General features: G+C 41.7%; 1 protein-coding gene across 1 annotated transcript; it reads left to right on the forward strand.

Moving 5' to 3' along the window:
- The first annotated feature begins 610 nt into the window (after positions 1-610).
- On the forward strand, positions 611-8458 carry she (Src homology 2 domain containing E). Its single transcript, XM_061050648.1, has 6 exons — positions 611-1523; positions 2000-2126; positions 3917-4171; positions 4411-4759; positions 6501-6620; positions 7426-8458. Exons 1-6 carry the CDS (start codon positions 1077-1079, stop codon positions 7616-7618), a joined length of 1491 nt encoding a protein of 496 aa, XP_060906631.1. The 5' UTR covers positions 611-1076; the 3' UTR covers positions 7619-8458.
- The last annotated feature ends 2912 nt before the right edge of the window (positions 8459-11370 follow it).

Consider the following 11370-nt stretch of genomic DNA (forward strand, 5'->3'; position numbering starts at 1 on the left):
AATATCATTTTGAGTGGGAAGTGTCTGGCATTACAACTGCACACCTAAGTGCATAAACAAATGATGGTAAGGATACCTGCTCAGTCAAGTTGTAAATTAAGCAAGAAATACCTCTAAAGGCCCAAGCCCGGCGCAGTCTAGGCCTGTGAAGACTGTTTCGTCATGAGCCGGGGATCCGGCCGAAGATTTCTGCCTTTTAATAAGGCAGTTTTTTCTTACCACTGTAACTTTTGCTGCTTTGCTAAAGTGCTCATGATGGATAGGCCGGATCTTTGTAACATAGCAATAAGTAAGGTCTTTTACCTGCTCTTTTGTAATGTTAACAGACAAAGAGTAAGGTATTTTACCTGCTTCTTGTAAAGTGTCTCGAGATAACACTTGTTATGAGTTGACGCTATACAAATAAAAGTTGATTGATTGATTGATTAAAGGGACACATTTCACATAACTGAATATTGTAATATTGCCCCCTAATATTCTAAGGCATATATGCATTAGTTCAGCTTACTTTTTAAGTATATCTGTTTAAATTATCGCCAGTAAAGCTCTCATCCCGTTCCCCACAGTCAGCCCCTCCCCGAAATCCAGCGACATCCCATCATCTCCGCACACAACTTTTCGCTCCATCTCATTCACTTCTTCTAGTCGCCAGACTGAATGCACCATCTTACTCTCCGGGAATGGGAACTAAACTGGGTTCAAAGAAAAACTTCGAGTTCTTTCGATTTTATGCTCTCCAGAAGCTACTTTTTAAACTACAGGGGTAGTTGTTACTGCAGGCGCAGGGACACAGCAACGGAGTCACTGGCCAATAACTTCTCAGACACTCTGAAAGACGTCAGGAGTTTAAGTAGTTATCAGTTTAACTCAAAAGAGTGAAGTCTCAGCTTCAAATAACAGGAGATCCGTGAACTAACAGCCGCCACTTACTTCAGCAGGGGCATGCGTAAAATGTTTGTGCGTAAAGCTATTGCGCACGGTTCATATTAAGTGAAGGTAGAGCAAGTCACGCGAAACAGTATAAAATACAACTGATTTAATTTTATAACCGTGCAATTTTCAGTACCGTTACAGCCATGGCGAAATGGTTCAGAGATTTCCCTATCAACCTGAAAAATGGAAACGAAAGGGTCCGCTCGGCCTCAGAATCTGGTCCTCAAACTAGATCAAAACCCTCATTTTCTCGCGACAGCCTGAAAGGAAATCAGCGCAAAGACGGAGGGGTAGGGGGTTTATTGGCAGGGCGAACAAGGAAAAATTCGGCTACAGAACTGGGTCGTAATAATGCTGGTCCTACTGGGACGGTCTGGGAAACTCTCACAACTGGAAAAAGTCGCAAGAACTCCAAGGTCGAGACCGGGTCACCAGATGAGAACCGCCAGGTCAGGACCTCTAGTTTGGCGCAAGCGTACATCAGCAGGATGATCAAAGTGGACAAACAAGATAAAACCCCCAAACTCAACGGGATACGTGAGCAGATGTTACAAGAAAACGAGAAGGGAAGGCCTGACATTAAAACAACGGTGAGTAACTTTAAATGAGCTTCTTGTTTCAGTTAATTTTTATTAGAATGAGATAAAACCAGATAGAAGTGGTTTATAGCGACATGTAGATAACATGTCTATACACTTTACAATGCAAAAAACAAAAGCCAAATCCTTGTGGGCCTAAGGCAGGAGTGGTCTTTTTATTATTTTTTGTATCTCTTCTCCACCTCAGCTCATAACCATGTATTCAGTTACCACGCTCTCAAAAGAATACAATGCAGTTTCACTACATTGTGTGCCAGATCAAAAAGGCAAACACAATGAACTGACCTCTTTGCATGAGCCTTAATTCTTCTCTTTCCATTAGTCGTCACTCAGTCAAGGACCCCCCCCCCCCCCAACAACTACTCATTACATCAGATCCCATTCTTGAAGGCATCTCTTCAGATAGTGTAACATTAGGTGTAGCATCGCATTGTGTGTTTTCTGACTAAGGCTTTTCCTCCTCACAGCTGATCATCCTGGAAGACTACGCCGATCCCTTTGATGCAGAGAAAACCAAGGAGCAGAGAGAGGCTGAGAGAGCAGGAGTGAATGATGGCTACATGGAGCCCTATGACGCCCAGGTCATTATTACAGGTGAGACCAGGGTCATGATACATCTCTACAGTTAATTAGAGGAGGGGCCTGTGTGGTATCTACACTGCACATATTCTAAACCAATTTGTCTTTTATTCATTGCTGCATTAGCCTGTTTAAGATGCAATTTGAAGGGAAAACATATGTGTCTACAGTATTTTGAATATAGCATTCAGATTTGAAAATCTCAGTAAATTTACATTGCCCTTACATTAGCCCATTTTTTATTCACTTAAATTCTATAAGGTGTCACTGCATTCCTTCTAAAAGGACAGTTTTTAAAGGGACTCAAAGCCAAACTAGACCCTTGGCCTCTGCTGACTTCCCTCCTCCCTGGCGGTTGCCATAGGAACGCTGTTGTGCAGGGACAATGGGTGCAGCTTCCTCTTCCAGCTTCCTGTCTCCAGCCTCTGTTTCCTTCGCCCCATTCTCTTTAAAGGGAAGCTGGCCGCAGTCCCCCCCTACTCCGCTGTACATAGACACATGTATACACAAAGTACTTTATGGTCCCTTACGTGTGAAAAGAATCGAGAGACCCCCCCTCAACCCTTCCTAAAACCTGCAGCCACCCCTGGTCTCGCCAATCACTTCCCAGCAGTCAGGAAGTAGCCTGGTCAGGCAGCCAATCAGCAACTGTGTTGACCTTTTCTTCCTGTAGCTCCATTGTTTGGTCACACAATAGTGTAGACACACAGGCTACCTGTCAGACAGCAAAGAAACACAACAAGAGAAATTCCCCCTAAAAAATTAACAACTTTTCATAACAACTGCAGTTTAGAGAGCAAAGTGTTTTGAAAAGACAGATTTTAATAATCTAGCTAGCTCATAAATCAAGCATTGGGCTACAAAATGTTTGTTTTTTTAACTGAAGTAAGCCTCTAAAACGAATACCTAATAAACCCCAAAAAAATCTCAAATACATATACAGAATTTGGAGATGATGGACAAACTAATCCACCAAACTCATTACATTTAAAGATGTGCGATATGCAATTGCACAATTCTGTTTTTACATTCTGTGGTAACATTTCCTACTCAAGCTGTTTGGACATTACTCTTATATGTGTTTAAGGAACACACATATGTTTCCATTCAATACCAGGAAGCTTACAAAGATGCATTCCCAACCACAAGAAAAGTTAATAATCATACTTTTATATGAAAATATCAATACTTTACAAGTTGAAATACTCTCTTGTAGCGGTTACTGAGGAGCACCCTACCAAAGCTACAACAGTCTAAATAAAACAGTGCCAACATGAATATCTTTCTGTTAAATTCATCATAAATAAAGACTTTGATGTCATTTTTAGAGAATTGTCCTTAATATTTAATCCACTCCACTCGTACCAGAAAGGGCAGACAGAATACTATAAATACCACTTAGTATAATGCCATTTCAGATCAATATCACCGCAACCTACTTCCTTATGCTAACAATTCAACTCAAACAAAACCCTTACGTTTTTGCCAGGGCTTTTTCATTAGACTGTACTAAGTGTATCTCTTTACATTATTACCTGTGAGAGCTGGCTGCTTCATTAAAAATCACTTCTTAATAACGGTTTGAGGCCAAATCTGCACTTTTACAAATACATTAAAAGATATTATAAAACACAAAACAGGCATTGTGGAAACCCAGAAATACATTCTAACACTGTATGACAGTTTTGTGAGTGTTTTAGGGGCAACAGTGCTACACAATGTCTATCATATTATAAGACACAGTATCATCCTTCATGTCTATACAGCTAGCTAACAAATCACATTCACTATATATTCCTGTGCAGAGGTTCGTAGACGAGGCTCCAAAGACCTCCTGAAAGTGTGTGTCCTGTTGGATCGAGGCCAGAGAGATGGGAAGGGAGAGGAGAAGAATCCCACACCCCCAAACATATACGACATACCGTACGAGGGCGGGCTGGAAGGTGACAGCGAGGGGGTGTGGATCCCTGTCACACGGCCCGAGTCTGACGTCCGTCCCGCCGGAGAGTACGAACTGCCCTGGGAGTGGAGAAAGGAGGACATTGTTCGAGCACTGTCAGGTAGAGAAAGGGAGAGAGGGATGATGGGAAGGGTGGGGATTTAGGGTGTGGAGGAAGGATGCGGCCAGTTTTTTATTTGCACGGCGATGCCACAACTGTTTAGTGTTTTCTTTAGAGAGGAAACAAAACAATCCATCTGAATCGACTTCCGGACATTTGTGTTTACTTTGGTAGTGCTGGCATGCTTTGATAGACTTTGACTGTGAAAGGTTGATGTTGTCTGTCTCTGGTTCCTTCAGCTCAGTTCGAGGCAGTGGATAACCCTCCCAGTAAAGAGAACGGTTCCACCTCCAACCGTCAGCAGCAGCAACAGCAGCAGCAACAAACTCTGAGGCAGAAGAACTGGAACAATAAAACACTCATACCTTCAACTCCATCCTCCTCCTCCTCTTCGTCCTCTTTTCCCTCCTCTCCTATCCTCAAACTCTCCCCTCTCACACCTCCATCTCCCCCTTTCCCAAACCTCAAGCTCTCGCCCTCTTCTAATCCCAACAACAAACTCTCCCCTCCATCTCCTACCTCCCCCAGTGCCCCGCAGGATGGGGAGGCAGCAAAGGTGGAGCCTAGCCTGCCGCTGGAAAAGCAGAGGTAAGGAGGGAGAACACATACTCATCCAATCGGAAAATTAGGGATGATGTTGCAAATGATGTTTTATTCTAATAAGTGAAAATAAGAAAGCATCCATACTCAGGATTATGGCTCTCAAACCTTTAAGGTCTGAACAAGGTGACATATTGACCCAAACAGGTCATCATCACGCTAAAAGTCACAGTTTACAAAATAAGAGACCAAGATATGCACCGAATAAGAATTCAGTCATCATCTTGGCATCTTGTCTGAAAAAGGGAGGCCATCCAAGAGAGAGGACTAAAAAAGAGCTAATAGTTGAAATAATATTTTTGAAAATCATAGTAACAAAACATGACATAGGAAAATATTTAAAGATATTTAAGATAGGATATCATTTGACGCCACTGACAATAAAGTCATGTGTTGTTTATAGAAGGAAAAATTCCATTCCTCTTTCAAAAAATGCAGCAAACTATCTAAATAAGAATAAACACTGCATTCAATTCAACATGCTATTTTCTAAAGCAGACCCATGTTGGAACAAGAACAAATCATTGAGTAAAATTTGACATAAATGGAGAGAAACAGTTTCTCAAATCAAAGCTGGATTTATGCAACTCTAAAAGTAAAAAACCAAAAAAAAAACGTTTTGGTCGGGTTCATTAGAAACTCTGAAAAACCAAAAGGACTGAGTCTGGTGAGTTTTTATTGTATTTGTATTGTAGTCATTTCATGGACTACCTCTTAACCACTGCATGCTTAACATCCAAGAGGATAAGTGGACAAAATTAATCAGACAAATGAACTGATGGTTCAGACATTTAATGATCTTTATGCCATGCTTATAAAATGTAACATCAAATATCTCGTAAACTCTGTAGAGTTTATAGCTTGTTATACTCCTGTCTGCTTGCTGTACTGCTCTGCTTGCATTTCTTCATGACAGTATAAGATAGACCCTTTGGCCCATTCTAACAAACTCTGGAGGAATAGCGCCCTCTGTGGTTCTGGCTGAAAACCCCCTTTAATTTAGATAAAGTTGTAAAGAAATTTAAAGGTTTCTCTCCAACATTGGATCTAGTGCCTCACAATTTAAAATACAGTGCAAAACGCTGCCAGAGTTCTTGGCCAAATCTCACATTTATTCTACACTTTGCTCTTGGGAGACTTGTAAGTGAATGTTGGCTCTTATCACTGAGAGCATTAGCCAGTAGCAACCCTCAAGGACACCCTCAAGATCAGGTGCCGCACATAAACACTGGAAATACGAGTTGAGGCTAGAATAGACAGGAGAGACTGCTTTTAATTGTAAAGCTTCTTTCCTCATCTCATTAAGCATGGAGTTTCTCTGCAGATGGAACATGTGGGGAAAATGCTTAGAGCATGTTAGCTTTTGGTTTCTTCATGTTGTGGCTGAATGCCAGTGTGTTTTGCCTGCGAGGCCACATGCAGCCTGTTTTTAAATATGGCTCTGACCTGTAGCCTGGCCCCTAATGAGCCTGAACACTGCATGGCTACATACATTAAGACCACTTGTCAATTTTATTGATGACTTTGCCCTCCTCAACATAAATCTGTCTGATTTATGACGACAGTAAATCTTTGGTGTTGGTGCATTCGGTCTGTGTTTTTCTCCCTCTTACCATCATCGCCGATCATTAACCTGACATCCAACTTATCCCCATATGTCACTGTGTCTATATGTTAGTGATCTATCTCTCTGCGCACGTTCCCTCCCCCCTTCCTCCCCCTTCCCAAGCTGGTACCATGGCAGTGTGAGTCGGCAGCAGGCTGAGGCTCAGCTGCAGCGCTGCAGGGAGGCCAGCTTCCTGGTGAGAGACAGCGAATCAGGAACTAGCAAGTACTCCATCGCTCTGAAGTAAGTGCGTGTATGTGTGTTTCCTTTAAGTGTGTGTTTGTTGAACACAGGGCAAGCACACCATATAATGCAACATGTACATATTTATTCATAGCTCTATTTCGGTCCTCTTTGTTTTGCTGCATCACAGCCTCACTCTTTCTTCGACTTAATTATCATGGTGACAGAGAGAAATAATGCTTTTAAATGAAATGTCCTTTCATGATTTAATAAGCCCTTTTTAAGTCACATGTCTTTCCATTTGTTAATAAGACATTAAGCAGGCCTTTAAAAATACATTTAAAAAGAGCTTTGCATGGCACATTTATTTTGTGTTTTACAGTGTATTTCATGCACTAAATATATTCAGTTTTAGTTTTCTCTGCCTGCAGTGCAGCTTGTGTTTGACCATTTTAAGGCACTACTTAATAGCAGCCCTTGTGCTGTCAGCCTCTGGGGTGCTAATGCATGATAGTGTGTGTCATCCTTGCAGTAGACAGTAGTGGTAAGTGTGCCAGGAGCAGGTTCTAGAGGATAACGACTGACATCCTGTGGTGCTATTGGGTGTATTTGTGTGTGTATGTGTGCATGTGCCTGAGTGCACATTGGTTGTATGCTGCTCATTCATTTGCCAGTTCACATCATTAACCCCATTTACACCTCCAGTGAACTTGGCAAATGTACAGCCTCATTTGGCGAGATAAGAGAGCAAATCTTCTATTGTTTTGCATTTTAGACGTTTTAACTACCACTGTTGCAGTGCTTCTTTTACCTGCAAGTCTTTCTCTTTTAATATTCTTATTTTGTGTGTTCTTCTTTCCATTAGGACCAGTCAGAGTTGTGTGCACATCATTGTAGCCCAGACTAAGAGTGTTAAGGGCTTGGGCTTCACCCTGGATCAGAGTAGCTGTGTGTTCTCCAGTATCCCTGAGCTGGTCCACTACTACTGCACACACAGACTGCCTTTTACTGGGGCAGAGCACATGACTCTGCAGCATCCTGTGTCCCGGACACATTGAACATCTAAACATGTGTAAAGGACAATTAAACATGCCTGGACATAAATCCCATGCACAGAGATATGTATTATACTTTTATGCACAACTACATTAACTTGTTCATACATGTGTGAAAAGGCATTCAAAAATATGCTGCTTTTAGATTATTCTACTACCTTTGTAAGTGTGTGTTTGGATCTCTTCCATGTGCAACCTAGTGGCCAAAGTCCTTCATTACAAGAACCTCTCATCCCATTGTTTTGTCCATTGTCCCTGCAGATTACACTCATCACCCTACAAACCACACTGATTTCTATAATACTGAAACAATGCACACCAAGCTCTGCACTCACTATAACCAATCACGCATTTGTCGTAAATGAGACGTGCTGGCACCATGCCATATAGTTAGGCCCGGTCTGTGAGATCAATACACCTGATTGGAGTATATTTGTTCATTCATCTGACATGTCAATCACTGTATTGATCTATCCTGAAAATCAGGCTCATTTGCCAACCACTGGGTCTAACAGGGTAGAGAGCTTTATTGATTAGGTGATTAGAAGTAGTGGAGTGGGAGGGGTCATATTGCAGTACAGTAGACGGTCAGCAAAAAATGTCTGAGTGTGTAGAAGTGAGTAAAGTAAATATTTAAATATAATTTCCAGTCACATATCTTCATATAAGATTGTTTTGATTCCATAGCAATCTTCCTTTGTTTTTCTTTACCCTTAAATGTACCTTTGTATAAGTGATGTATGTATGAAGTGATTGTTGGATACTGTTAAATGCACAATGATGTGGGCTGTATATTATTGTTGTAAGACTTTATTCAGTAAATAAATAAAATTCATATCAACATCAGACAAAACGTGTTCTTACTAAACATACACAGCTCTAAGAAACGGCAGTAAAAACGGAGAAGAGAAAAGAACTGCTGTGAATCTGCTCTGTGCTTTTCTCTTGTAGCTCAAAAACCATTGACCTGAGTGTGAAATCAATTATGGCTAAACAGAAATAAACACACACATGCAACCTCATACACGCACACAAACTCACCCTTTTGCAGTAAAATAAAAACTCCACACACGAGCACACATGCAAAGCAGGCATAAATACTGTATATAAGCATACACAAAATGCATGCAGAAATAGTGTCCACACAAAGAGCATTAACACACACACAAACACACACACTCACACACACGCACACGCACACGCACACGCACACACACACACACACACACACACACACAACCACAACCAAAAAGGTGGTGTAGTTTAATCCGGCCAACACACACACCAAGCTTCTCACAAAACACAGAGAAGCTTTACCAGCACAATGATGCATGGAAGCACATGTTTGCAGTAAGATATGTCTTACCAATAAACACCAGTGTGATGGTTTGCGTTGGTATCTCTTGGATAGCGTGTGTGTGCATGTTTAGTATATGTGTGTGAGTGCAGGCGTGACTGTGCCCATGTGTGCAACCATGTGTACATTCATGTGCATGCAGTAATGTTGTGTTGTGTGAGCAAAAGAGAGAGAGAGAGAGAGACAGGAAGTCAGAATTTTTCTGTTCAGGGATTACCGGGTTGCCATGGTGATTAGTTAGAGTGAGGTAGGGCCATCTCTACGGGGACTGAGGAGAGGGAGGATAGAGGTAGAGGGAGGAGAGACAGACTGCAAAATAAGAGACAGACTGCAAAATAAAAAGAGCTATGAACAACTGTGGCCCTAAAAGCAATATAGCTCTCATACAATTAGCCTGTTAGCCAGGTTTGAGATAACAAGAAGCAACATGTGATGACAATTAGCACCAGTAACAAAAACAGTAATCTACTCCTTTTTCTGGTAGGGAAGTTGATTATGTGTTGCTTTATTGACAGTGTCATGACAGGTCAAAGGGTCGCGTTGATCCCAGAAACAATCTGACTCTTGCTCCAAGACACTTCAGCGAAGGCAGATGCTTACTTTTTCCAGAGCCTGAACACGAGGTTTGTAACGGTTGGGGAGCCATGTCTAATCTTTGCCTTCCTGCCACCCAGCGTGCCACAAATGGCAATGTTACACAACTACAGACACCACTAAGTATCACCCCTCCCTCCATCCGTGTGATCCGTTGGGGTGAGATCCTCTATGTTCTCTTAATTAAATCACAAAGTAGGTCAAAACAAACAAGAAGCTTGCGGTGCTGGACACATGCTTCTTTTTTTGTCAGTCTGTTTTTTTTTTAGGAGGGGGCAATGGTGCATTTGGTAACCATCTAGCGTTTAATCTTAGTTGCTTGTTTTAGTGTTCTTGGACTGATGTCATGTCTACGTATCTCTTTTTTGTGTGCAAAATTCTGAATTATTCTGTTTTCCTTCTTGGGCTGTGAAAATGAGGGTTAAAGATAAATAAACCTCGGGAGCATCTGAAATCTGCATGGTCAAACAGACGAGAACAGGCCGAGTTTTTTTATAGCTCAACACATTTTGGAGATACATGGATTTCACAGGGCAGTGATGTTATGCATAATTTCTATCATCCACACTCTGGATATGAGCTTTACATGCATCAGTGAAGGAAGTAGTCATATTAAGTATTTGTATTAACATGTAGAAGCACTTTGATGTTGCATGTTGTTGAAATTAACCTAATATAAACCACTTCTCATACCCTGTTATTTAAAATGATATATGATTATTGTATGTTTTGTGTGTGAATCTGAATCCATATAGCTGTCTAATAAATGTAGTGGAAAGGAAAGTACGATTTTTGTCTAATACCTGTGGCAGAAAAAGAAAACTGATTAGATGCCATAACCTCAAACTTTTCACCTTGGTGAAACTTTCTTAAAGGTTTGTTTAATCAATCTCTGACTCATACCTCAGATATGTTGATTTATATTCCTTTGTCACTAAAGTGTTGCCCAGATATGAAGAAACCACAGGAGGCAATTGCTGCCACCTGAAGACAGAGCGACATCAAGAGAGGAAGGGACAGAGGGAGGAAGAGAGAGAGAGAGAGAGAGAGAGTGAGGGAAAGAGCGGGAGGGGGTGTTAGGGGAAGACAAGCACTTGTGGGGGTCCCAGCTTTTAAATAATTCAGGCAGGACTCACAGCACTCAGTGCAGAGGAGGAGCACTGTCAGGTCAGCTCATTCACTGCAGAGGAGAGTGAGAGAGGGAGAAAGGAAGAGTGCATAAAGATAGCATGAGAGGGAAGACATTACAGAGGAAGAGTTTGCCTGTGTGTGCATGTGCATGTTTGTGTGTGGATGCAATGTGTGTATACATGCACATGTCTGTGTGTGTGTGTGTGTGTAAGCTGTGCACATGTATTCCGTGTGTGTCCGTGACAAAAATAGACAAAATGAAAGAGAAACAGGTTTCCTCCTGGAGCTTTCTGGTTTCTCTGAGTCACCACGGCAACCGCCTCCTCCCTTCATCTCACATTCCTGTTTACTTACAGTAGTTTACTCTTCCCCCAAAAGTCCCCATGCCTCCCACACTGTTTTGAATCCCCCCCTCTCCCTCCTTCCTGTACCCCTCTTTCTTTGCTGCATTCCCTTCACCCCTCACCATAAGAATCATTATTTATATATGTCTGCATTTGCAACAGTAAGCATGTTTGAATATCCAAAATGAGCATTGTGTTTCTATTTGTTTATCCCAATTGATTAACTTCCTCATTAAATCCATCCCATCCTCCACCTACCTGTGCTTTTCCCTCCTGGGCTTCTTATCTAGCTCCTGCATGTTTGACTTTGTGGAAGGAGATTGGAGGTT

This window comes from Labrus mixtus, chromosome 11 (genome assembly GCF_963584025.1).
Source record: "Labrus mixtus chromosome 11, fLabMix1.1, whole genome shotgun sequence".
NCBI classification, from domain to species: Eukaryota; Metazoa; Chordata; class Actinopteri; order Labriformes; family Labridae; genus Labrus; species Labrus mixtus.

Coding starts and splice junctions, on each gene's coding strand:
- she (XM_061050648.1), top strand. CDS start 1,077: ATGGCGAAATGGTTCAGAGATTTCCCTATCAACCTGAAAAATGGAAAC. Junction 1,524..1,999: donor GGCCTGACATTAAAACAACG/GTGAGTAACTTT, acceptor TCCTCCTCACAG/CTGATCATCCTGGAAGACTA. Junction 4,172..4,410: donor CATTGTTCGAGCACTGTCAG/GTAGAGAAAGGG, acceptor TGGTTCCTTCAG/CTCAGTTCGAGGCAGTGGAT.